The sequence below is a fragment of the Bufo bufo genome, chromosome 1, assembly GCF_905171765.1.
Source record: "Bufo bufo chromosome 1, aBufBuf1.1, whole genome shotgun sequence".
Classification (NCBI taxonomy): Eukaryota; Metazoa; Chordata; class Amphibia; order Anura; family Bufonidae; genus Bufo; species Bufo bufo.
Genome location: NC_053389.1, coordinates 443,595,011 through 443,607,487, shown reverse-complemented (window position 1 = coordinate 443,607,487; position 12,477 = coordinate 443,595,011). Strand labels below are relative to the sequence as shown.

At 43.8% G+C, this 12,477-nt stretch overlaps 1 protein-coding gene across 1 annotated transcript in view; it reads right to left on the bottom strand.

Annotated features, from left to right (window-relative positions):
• STAB2 (stabilin 2) overlaps positions 1–12,241 on the bottom strand; it is a 175,307-nt gene extending 163,066 nt beyond the window's left edge. The window contains exon 1 of the mRNA XM_040407847.1: positions 12,067–12,241. Coding sequence (XP_040263781.1) covers positions 12,067–12,147 — 81 coding nt within the window. The 5' untranslated portion in view covers positions 12,148–12,241. The remainder of the gene's footprint in view (positions 1–12,066) is intronic.
• Positions 12,242–12,477: the final 236 nt, after the last annotated feature.

The window sequence follows — 12,477 nt, the reverse complement described above, 5'->3', positions numbered from 1 at the left end:
GGACCAAAGAGGACAAGGACAACCCAAGTTGTTATCAACGCTCAGTTCAGAAGCCTGCATATCTGATGGTATGGGGTTGCATGAGTGCGTATGGCATGGGCAGCTTGCATGTCTGGAAAGGCACCATCAATGCAGAAAAATATATTCAGGTTCTAGAACAACATATGCTCCCATCCAGACGTCATCTCTTTCAGGGAAGACCCTGCATTTTTCAACAAGATAATGCCAGACCACATTCTGCATCAATCACAACATCATGGCTGCGTAGGAGAAGGATCCGGGTACTGAAATGGCCAGTCTGCAGTCCAGATCTTTCACCTATAGAGAACATTTGGCGCATCATAAAGAGGAAGGTGCAACAAAGAAGGCCCAAGACGATTGAACAGTTAGAGGCCTGTAATAGACAAGAATGGGAGAGCATTCCTATTTCTAAACTTGAGAAACTGGTCTCCTCGGTCCCCAGACGTCTGTTGAGTGTTGTAAGAAGAAGGGGAGATGCCACACAGTGGTGAAAATGGCCTTGTCCCAACTTTTTGGGGATTTGTTGACACCATGAAATTCTGATTCAACATGTTTTTCCCTTAAAATGGTACATTTTCTCAGTTTAAACTTTTGTTCCGTGATTTATGTTCTATTCTGAATAAAATATTAGAAGTTGGCACCTCCACATCATTGCATTCAGTTTTTATTCACGATTTGCATAGTGTCCCAACTTTTTTGGAATCCGGTTTGTATAATGCTTTTAAAATTGCTAAGTAACCATGGCAGCCAGGACTGCAGTAGCGTCTTGCCTGCCATGGTAACCGATCGGAGCCCCAACGATTAAACTGGGACTCCGATCGGAACTCTCCGCTGCCACCAATGATGGGGGGGGGGAGGGGGGGCCGCACTGGCCACCAATGAATTTAATACTGGGGAGGGAGGGAGGGGGGCCGCACTGGCCACCAATGAATTTAATACTGGGGGGGGAGAGAGGGGGGCTGCACTGGCCACCAATGAATTTAATACTGGGGAGGGAGGGGGGGGCCGCACTGGCCACCAATGAATTTAATACTGGGGAGGGGGGGGCACTGGCCACCAATGATTTTAATACTGGGGAGGGAGGGGGGGCCGCACTGGCCACCAATGAATTTAATACTGGGGAGGGAGGGGGGCCACACTGGCCACCAATGAATTTAATATTGGGGAGGGAGGGGGGCCGCACTGGCCACCAATGAATTTAATACTGGGGAGGGAGGGAGGGGGGCCGCACTGGCCACCAATGAATTTAAAACTGGGGAGGGAGGGATGTCAGGCACCTGAGGGGTTAATTGTGCGGATCACAGCCCCCTGTAAGAGATCAGGTGCTGCCAGGCAGCTGGGTGCAGTTATGTACACAGTTCTTAGTATATTCTAACTTGAAGCGTCCCCATCACTATGGGAATACCTCTGTGTTAGAATATACTATCGGATCTGAGTTTTCACGATCTAACTCAAATCCGATGGTATATTCTAACATAGAGGCGTTCCCATGGTGATGGGGACACTTCAAGTTAAAATATACCATCGGATTGGAGAAAACTCTGATCCGATGGTATATTAATAGGGACTCCTGACATTACATTGAAAGTCAATGAGGGACGGATCCGTTTGCAATTGCACCATATTGTGTCAACGTCAAACGAATCCGTCCCCATTCACTTGCATTGTAAGTCAGGACGGATCCGTTTGGCTCTGCACGGCCAGGCGGACACCAAAACGCTGCAACGGATCTCACAAGCGGAACCCCCAACGCAAGTGTGAAAGTAGCCTAAGAGTACGTTATCCTCACAGGAAGGTTGCTTCCAAAAAACAAGAAACACCAACCAATATCAATTTTATCACACAATACAATTTATCAAACAAATACATAAAGAAAGCCCTGAAAGACACTGGCACTGATCTAGCAAAAAACCTCCCTCAGACCCCTAGGATAACCTATAGACGAGCACCTACTATTAGGGCTCATGCACGCGAACGTGTTTTCTTTCCGTGTCCGTTACTTTTTTTTTTGCAGACCGTATACGGAACTATTTATTTTAATGGGTCTGCAAAAAAGGAAGTTATTCTGTGTGCATTCCGTTTCTGTATGTCCGTATTTCCGTTCCACAAAAAAAATAGAAGATGTCCTATTTTTGTCTGCATTATGGACGAGGATAGGACTGTTCTATTAGGGGCCGGCTGTTCTGTTCTGCAAAATATGGATCGCACACGGACGTCATCTGTACTTTTTGCAGATCCGTTTTTTCTGGACCGCAAAATACATAGTCGTGTGAATGAGCCCTTAAGAGCATTTTGGCCCCCAGCAAACCAAAACAGCATGCTACAGTACAATAGAAAGATACGTCTAGGCCTTTAAAAACAGGAAGTTATAAATATGGATCTAATCGTTGTCTATGTTGTAAGGTTATTATTAGGCCTCATGCACACGGCCGTGTTCCGCGGCCGACAGTGGTCTCTACAGGAAGATGTAGTCTCTGTGTAAAACCTTATGCACACGGCCGTGTTCCGCGGCCGAGAGCGGTCCGTGGTAACCCGGCCGGGATTCCTGTTGACAGCAGGAGCGCACGGCGTCATTGGTTGCTATGACGCCGTGCGCTTCATGCCGCTGCTGTACAGTGATACACTGGTATGATCTATACCAGTGTATCACTGTACAGCAGCGGCGGCATTAAGCGCACGGCGTCATAGCAACCAATGACGCCGTGCGCTCCTGCTGTCAACAGGAATCCCGGCCGGGTTACCACGGACCGCTCTCGGCCGCGGAACACGGCCGTGTGCATAAGGTTTTACACAGAGACTACATCTTCCTCCAACCACAATGGAACAACATTCCCTATAAGACACCATATGACTTGTCACTCCACCTACGTTATCTATTTGATCGAATGTGGATGCAGACTTCAATATGTGAGACACACTACACAAGCTCTACATTGCCGCGTTAACCAACACATATACAAAGACAGTATCTGAAACATAGTCTTTCTAGACACTGTATATTCATGCCAGAAAAAGAAAAACACCCTCTAAAAATAACTCCAATTGATCACATACTGAAAAATCCCTTCAATCGATTCGATAATCTCCAAAAGCAGGAGGTATTTTGGATATATCAACTTGATACTCTTACTCCCCATGGTCTGAATGAAATTAGTGAACCCATTCCCTAAAGAGTCTCCCTTTTCATTCATTTATTTATTATTATATTTATAAGGGTTTTTAAAAACTTTTTTTTTTAGAAACAATACTGCAGGCACTACAGAAATATAAATAGATAAGATTTTTTCCAGTTATGTGTAAATATATATTTTATAGTTTATTTACTGCCATATCCTTGATGAAAAATGTCCTCAGGGTTACTATTTACTACTGAGACTTTTATTTAATTTAACGTTTATACATATATGCTCTAATGAAGCAGGTTTTGACATCTCCACACCTAGGTTGGCAACAAGATAGCCCCATCCACTCCCCTCCCAGCTGGAGTGCCGGAGGTTAGGCATCTTTATGTAGAGCAACAATTCTTTTCTTTTAGATCCTCAGAGTTCTTTGCCATGAGGTGCCATGTTGAACTTCCAGTGACCAGTATGATAGAGTGTGAGGCTTCTTGCACACGAACATGCCGTGTTTTGTGATCCTCAAATTGCGGATGCGCAAAACACGGATGCCGCCCGTGTGCCTTCCGCAATTTGCGGAATGGAAAAGATGTCCCATTATAGAAATGCCTATTCTTGTCTGCAAAACCTACATGTTTCGGCGTGTACCGGCGTCTTCAGGGGTTAGGGCAGAGTGTGAGCGTGTCCCCTCTCGGCTGGCCTATAAGACCTTCGTTTGTGACGTACTTCCTGTGGGTTTCACTGCGGGGCGTGATTGGGATCCAAAACTGAGGTGATGATAGGAAGCGCTGCAGGGCTCCACCCCCTGACATCAGCATCCTCCTATCTATGGCCTTCTAATTGGCTTCCGTCATAGGGTTGTGCCGCGCATGTCTTGTACACTTAGACATTTCCCGATGTGCGTATTACTGCGCAGTAATACGCACATCGGGAAATGTCTAAGTGTACAAGACATGCGCGGCACAACCCTATGACGGAAGCCAATTAGAAGGCCATGGATAGGAGGATGCTGACGTCAGGGGGTGGAGCCCTGCAGCGCTTCCTATCATCACCTCAGTTTTGGATCCCAATCACGCCCCGCAGTGAAACCCACAGGAAGTACGTCAAAAACGAAGGTCTTATAGGCCAGCCGAGAGGGAACACGCTCACACTCTGCCCTAACCCCTGAAGACGCCGGTACACGGCGAAACATGTCGGGGGGCAGCGTGAAGCTCTAACTTTAAAACAGTACATCCTTGCAGCCTAGTAGAAGAGTGCTAAGCTATATCACAGTGCCTCACATAATACTGGCAGCGCGCAGCCAGTCAGGCACTAGTGTTACCTAGTAGCAGTGAACCTGGTCAGGTGATATCCTGACAGGGCAATCCAATTGATACAAAAGGCAGCGATCTACAGGAAGTTTTAATCATCTAGTTATTAACGCAAGCATTATTAATAGGAAAACAATAAAAGTTAAGTCTTAGTTAATTAGAAATACATCCAGGCCCCTCTTGAACTCTTTTAGTGAACTCACCATCACCACCTCCTCAGGCATAGAGTTCCATAGTCTCACTGCTCTTACCGTAAAGAATCCTTTTCTATGTTTGTGTACAAACCTTCTTTCCTCCAGATGCAGAGAATGTCCCCTCATCACATTCACAGTCCTGGGGATAAATAGATGATGGGAGAGATCTCTGTACTGACCCCTTATATATTTATACATAGTTATTAGATCTCCCCTCAGTCGTCTTTTTTCTAAAGTGAATAACCCTAATTTTGATAATCTTTCAGGGTACTGTAGTCCCCCCATTCCAGTCATTACTTTAGTTGCCCTTCTCTGAACCCTCTCCAGCTCTGCTATGTCTGCCTTGTTCACAGGAGCCCAGAACTCCAGTATGTGGTCTGGCTAGTGAGTGGTAGGACTATGTTCTCAGCGGTCATCTATGCCCCCTTTGATGCAACCTATTATCTTATTGGCCCTGGTAGCAGCTGCCTGACACTAGTTTTACAGCTTAGTTTGCTGTTCACTAAAATTCCTAGGTCCTTTTCCATGTCCATGTTGCCCAGTGTTTTACCATTTAGTATGTACGGGTGACTTGCATTATTCCTTCCCATGTGCATAACCTTACATTTGTCAGTATTAAACCTTATCTGCCACTTCTCTGCCCAAGCCTCCAATATATCCAGATCCCTCTGTAGCAGTATACTATCCTCTTCTGTGTTAATTACTTTACACAGTTTAGTGTCATCTGCAAAAAAATGTATTTTACTGTGCAAGCCTTCTACAAGATCATTAATAAATATATTGAAGAGAATAGGGCCCAATACTGACCCCTGTGGTACTCCACTAGTGACAGTGACCCAATCTGAGTGTGTATCATTAATAACCATCCTCTGTTTTCTATTACTAAGCCAGTTACTTACCCACATACAGACATTTTCTCCCAACCTTCAAACAGTTTACCCACAACAGATGTTAACCTTACTGGCCTATAGTTTCTGGGCTCTGTTTTTGGACCCTTTTTAAATATTGGCACCACATTTGCTATGCGCCAATCCTGTGGAACACTCCCTGTCAGTATACAGTTCTTAAATATCAGAAATAAGGGTCTGGCTATGACATTACTTAATTCTCTTAGGATATGGGGGTGTATGCCATCTGGTCCTGGCGATTTGTCTATTTGAATTTTTTTTAAGACGCCGCTCTACTTCTTCCTGGGTCAGACAGGGCACTTTTAATGGGGAATTTACTTTTACATTCTGCATTTCATCTGACAGTTTATTTACTCAGTGAATACAGTGCAGAAAAAAATATTTAATAGCTTTGCTTTCTCATCGCTCTCTGCAACTCCCCATTGAGAGCGATAAAACCAAATTTATAACCCCTGCTCCCCATTCACACCTGAGACCTTGTAACACTAACGAGTCACATGACACCGAGGAGAGAAATGGCTAATTGGGCACAATTTGGCCATTTTTACTTAGGGGTGTACTCACTTTTGTTGCCAGCAGTTATTTTGAGGGCACACCAAATTTACACTGTTATACAAGCTGTACACTGACTACTTTACATTGTATTAAACTATCATATCTCCAGTGTTGTCCTATGAAAAGATAGAAGAAAATATTTACAAAAATGTGAGGGGCGCACTCATTTTTGTGAGATAGTGTAATAAATGCTATTTGCTGTAGTGACACAACACCTTTAAGGGTACTTTCACACTAGCGCTTTTCTTTTCCAGCGCTGAGTTCCGTCCTAGGGGCTCAAATCCGGAAAAGAACTGATCAGTTTTATCCTAATGCATTCTGAATGGAGAGTAATCCGTTCAGGATGCATCAGGATGTCTTCAGTTCAGTCTTTTTGACTGATCAGGCTTTTCAGAAAACCGTAGCATGTTGTATTTTTACCTCCGGCCAAAAATCCTGAACACTTTGACTGAACGCCGGATCCGGTCTTTTTCCCATTGACTTGCATTAACGCCGGATCCGGCGCCGTGTGTTCAGTCAAACTGGATCCAGCTTTTGCATGTTAAACCCGAAAAAGTCCATAAATAGCGGATCCGTTTTTTCCAATGCATTTTTTCATTGTGATCAAAATCCTGATCAGGATTCAAATGTAATCCGTTTTTCCGGATCCGGCGGGCAGTTCCGGTGTCGGAATTGAACGCCGGATTTAAACAACGCTAGTGTGAAAGTAGCCTAAAGATCTGCTCATTTGTATCAGTCAGTTAATACTCAACATCAGTCTGCCTTTTGAGACCAGGCAAAATGGGTCATATTGATTTTAATGGAATTTTGCTTTGCACAAAATTGTTAACAAATACATGTTCTATCATCCATTGTGAAAATAGACAACTTTAGCAAGGGCCATGGAAAGATTGGGAGTAGCATCATTTTTAATGTTCTTTCCTTTTTAAAATAAAGCAGGTCCTGTTTCTGTGATCAGCTGTTGTCACTGGGTGAAACTGTGTCTAAATTGTGTGGGAAACCACGACCGCTGGAGAGCAAACGCAGAATTATATGGCAGTCGCTGAAATTGAATGTATGGTCACACCAGGTCCACCAGAACAGGAGCTGCTCTTAGGCCTAATTCACACAACAGTATTTTCCTTCCATGTGCTATCAGTGTGCGCGATGTACTGCACACGAGCCCATTAAAGTTCAAGTCTTTCTTGACCATTTTCTATCCAAGACTCCTTCAAGTGTATGGGCATGGAAAGACAGACGCCATATGGAAATCCATATGGAATTACACGTCAGTTTTTTTTACATGGGAACAGCCATCTGAATCAGGCCCATGAAAGGTTGTTCAAAGTGTTTTCAAATGCTTTACCAGGGTATATTGACAGGGGGCATCATCCCGGAATAAACAACTTGTGATTCATGACAATGAAGTGTAAGCAGTTATAAAAATGACATGGACTGATGACTTTTCATTAGTCTTTTCATCAATTCACAAAGGCAAAGAACAGAAGAACACTATAGGGTAGATTTATCAAAACTGGTATAAAGAAATATTTGCTTAGCTGCCCATAGCAACCAATCAGATTCGACCTTTCATTTTTCAGAGCTCCCTTGGAAAATGAAAGCTGGAATCTGATTGGTTGCTATGGGCAGCTAAGCAAATTTTCCTTTATACCAGTTTTGATAAATCTCCCCTATAATCTCTATCAACACAGGCAAATCGTAACTGTGCACACTGGTGAAAAATAGGAATGAAGCAGCCGCCCATAGGCACCATTTTCAGAGGCCCTAGTTTTAATGCAGCAGGAACCTTTTTGTTTCTATGTACAAATGCTTCACATTTCATTTGCACCGTCATTTAGGGTAGTGTCACACACAGCTTTTTGTGGCAGTTTTGATGTAGGTTTTTGAGTCAAAGCCAGAAGGGGGTTGGATGGAAATGAGAAATATAAAGAAAGCCTTAAAGGGGTTATCCAAGATACGTTTGGGTACTGTGGATATTTTTTAACATTTATAAATGTTTACAATTCTTCAATAGCATTTATTCATTCACTCATTCATTTATGTCCCAAGAGAATTAAGTAATGTCATAGCCAGACCCTTATTTCTGATATTTGCGGACTCTATACTGACAGGGAGTGTTCCACAGGATTGGCGCATGGCAAATGTGGTGCCAATATTCAAAAAGGGTCCCGGAAACTATAGGCCAGTAAGTTTAACATCTGTAGTGGGCAAACAGTTTGAAGGTTTTCTAAGAGATGCTATCTTGGAGTACCTCAATAAATATAAGCAAATAACGCCATATCATGAGGGATAACGCTTCATGGGGGACCTTTCATCTCAAACTAATTTAATCAGTTTCTATGAGGAGGTAAGTTCTAGACTTGACAGCGGCGAATCAATGGATGTCGTATATCTGGACTTCTCCAAAGCATTTGACACTGTACCACATAAAAGGTTAGTATATAAAGTGAGAATGCTCGGACTGGGAGAAAACGTCTGTATGTGGGTAACTAACTGGCTCAATGATAGAAAACAGAGGGTGGTTATTAACGGTACACACTCAGATTGGGTCACTGTCACTAGTGGAGTACCTCAGGGGTCAGTATTAGGCCCTATTCTCTTCAATATATTTATTAATGATCTTGTAGAAGGCTTGCATAGTAAAGTATACATTTTCGCAGATGACACTAAACTGTGTAAAGTAATTTACACTGAAGAGGACAGTATACTACTACAGAGGGATCTGGATAGATTGCAGGCTTGGGCAGATAAGTGGCAGATGAGGTTTAACACTGACAAATGTAAAGTTATGCACATGGGAAGGAATAATGCAAGTCACCCGTACATACTAAATGGTAAAACACTGGGTAACACTGACATGGAAAAGGATCTAGGAATTTTAATAAACAGCAAACTAAGCTGCAAAAAACAGTGCCAGGCAGCTGCTGCCAAGGCCAATAAGATAATGGGTTGCATCAAAAGGGGCATAGATGCCCATGATGAGAACCTAGTCCTGCCACTTTACAAATCATTAGTCAGACCACACATGGAGTACTGTGTACAGTTCTGGGCTCCTGTGAACAAGGCACACATAGCAGAGTTGGAGAGGGTCCAGAGGAGGGCAACTAAAGTAATAACTGGAATGGGGCAACTACAGTACCCTAAAAGATTATCAAAATTAGGGTTATTCACTTTAGAAAAAAGACGACTGAGGGGAGATCTAATTACTATGTATAAATATATCAGGGGTCAGTACAGAGATCTATCCCATCATCTATTTATCCCTAGGACTGTGACTGTGACGAGGGGACATCCTCTGCGTTTGGAGGAAAGAAGGTTTGTACACAAACATAGAAAAGGATTCTTTACGGTAAGAGCAGTGAGACTATGGAACTCTCTGTCTGAGGAGGTGGTGATGGTGAGTACAATAAAGGAATTCACGAGGGGCCTGGATGTATTTCTGGAGTGTAATAATATTACAGGCTATAGTTACTACAGATGGGTCGTTGATCCAGGGAGTTATTCTGTTTTCCTTATTGGAGTCGGGAAGGAATTCTTTCCCCTAAGGGCTCTTTCACACTCCCCTAAGGGCTCCATTTGCCGGAATTACACGCCGGATCCGGAAAAACGCAAGTGAACTGAAAGCATTTGAAGACGGATCCGTCTTCAAAATGCGTTCAGTGTTACTATGGCACCCAGGACGCTATTAAAGTCCTGGCTGCCATAGTAGTAGTGGGGAGCGGGGGAGCAGTATACTTACAGTCCGTGCGGCTCCCGGGGCGCTCCAGAATGACGTCAGAGCGCCCCATGCGCATGGATGACGTGATCCATGCGACACGTCATCCATGCACGTGGGGCGCCCTGACGGTAAGTATACTGCTCCCCCGCTCCCCACTACACTTTACCATGGCTGACAGGACTTTAGCGTCTTGGCAGCCATGGTAACCATTCAGAAAAAGCTAAACGTCGGATCCGGCAATGCGCCGAAACGACGTTTAGCTTAAGGCCGGATCCGGATTAATGCCTTTCAATGGGCATTAATTCCGGATCCGGCCTTGCGGCAAGTGTTCAGGATTTTTGGCCGGAGCAAAAAGCGCAGCATGCTGCGGTATTTTCTCCGGCCAAAAAACGTTCCGTTCCGGAACTGAAGGCATCCTGATGCATCCTGATGCATCCTGAACGGATTTCTCTCCAATCAGAATGCATGGGGATAATCCTGATCAGGATTCTTCCGGCATAGAGCCCCGACGACGGAACTCTATGCCGGAAGAAAAGAACGCAGGTGTGAAAGAGCCCTAAAGTGAGGAAAATTGTGTATTTAGCACATTGAAGGGGTTGTCCAATGTTCATTTTTTTTTTTTTTAATAAATTGCACCCCAAACCCTACACCTGTTAAGGAGGTATACTTACCTGTTCTCCACTGCTTGGTTTAGGCTCCCTTGGTCTCGACCTGTCCCCAAGCAGCACGTGACCCAGACAGTAATGTGCTGCTTAGGACTTTTGAAGAGTTGCACGTGTTCCCGTTTACATGCAGAGACCAGAAGTGCAATGAACACAGATAGGGACCTATAAAGACGGAACCGAGCAGGAGGGAGCAGGCAACTATACCTTCTTCACAGACTCAGTGGGGATAGGGTGCAATTTAAGAAAAAAAAGGTTTACGTTGAACAACAACTTTGTGAATCAAGTTAACCACTGCTACATCTGTATGCCAGTTTCTAAAGTAATTTATTTCTGAGGCTGGGTTTACATATTGAGTGAGCAGCAGACTACTGCAGTTTTAAAAACCATACAAACAGTAGCAAACATATGCGGTTCTGCGCGGTACAATGCTGCAAGGTGAAAACCAACCCAGCCATACAACTGTTGCTAGTACATTCAGATGTAAGTTGTAAAAACATGATTTTTCTTTGCACATATCTTTACTGATACAGTATATAGTGCTACAGAATTTCTGCTAAATTTGATATGATGGGCTACAGAAAAAGTGCTGCTACACTGGATATAATAAAAGCTCTGTCTGACATGATTGCAGAATAGGGCCTCTTGCACACGACCGTATGCCCTCCGTGACATACGGTCTGTGAGCGGGCCATATGTCCCGGAGCGCCATTGACCCTGCGCACGGGAGCACATAGCATCATAGATTACAATTTTGCTGTGCATGTCGGGCCGCCCGCGGTGCTATTGTCCTGCACTCATATGATCTTATGAGTGCAGGACACAAGTTCCGCGGGCGGCCCGACGTGCACAGCAAAATTGTAATCTATGATGCTGTGTGTTCCCGTGCGCACGATCAATGCCGCTCCGGGACTAGTCTCCGACATATGGCCCGCTCACTGACCGTATGCCCTCCGTGACATACGGTCGTGTGCAAGAGGCCTAGCTCTGAGGGTTGAACAGAAGGGTTCACATCTGTAGCGTAAGTTCCGTCAGGAGCCTCCATTGCCGATTCTGGCAAAAAAAGGGCAAAATATCTTGCAGTGGTATATTGTCCAGCAAAATTCTGGTATCCATGCTGCAGACCTGACAGACCACATTTTAGTCAATGGGATCCACTGGGAACTGGCAGTGTCCAGTATATGGTGGATAAGGCAATTCTAGTTTTCTGTACCTACGCCAGGACAGTAAACCGAAATTTTGCCACCGATTTGGCAACAAGCCTTAGTAATATACTGTAGCAATGTACTAATAGCAGATTCAGAAATTAAAATTATAAATAAAAGTTATGTACACCATGTATAAATATAATTATATTTTATGTTCTATATTGTATATATATTTTATAATAAGTACTGTAGAAAATAAGTGCAATCTTCAATACAACCTATCCCATCTCTTGCATTTTTCCTAAAAGCAGAAGCTCTACATACTGAGTGAACTGCCCTCACAATACATCTCTAAGTAACCACACGTAAACTAAAATCCTCATACCTAAAGCAATAGCATAGATCAAGATATCTCATGACCAATTATTTCTTACCTGGAGTGTCTGGGACCCCGAGCAAATGCTGAAAATACTGAAAAGAGCGGAGATAATTAACATTGCCGTCTTTTTCTTCATTGTGATAAAAGTTTTGGTGTGTCTCTATTGTGTGAATTTATGATAGTTTCCAGGGGTTTTCCATTTCACTGTGTGCACTTTGTGTCAGCTGTGGCTTTAAATATATATATTTTTTTTACTTCTGTCCCACCTCTCTTTCCTGTACGGGGTTAAAGAGCTGAGCATGTGAAATCTGCCAATCACAGGAAAACATGGAGCTAAGAGCTGCATACTGCCAAATAGCAGGATATCCTAAATGGTGAAGAGCCTGAGTAGCTGCTGACATCAGACTCCCATTGTTGTCATCTGCTAAAGAAAAGATCATTGTCAGATCTGTGAGCAAAATCCTGA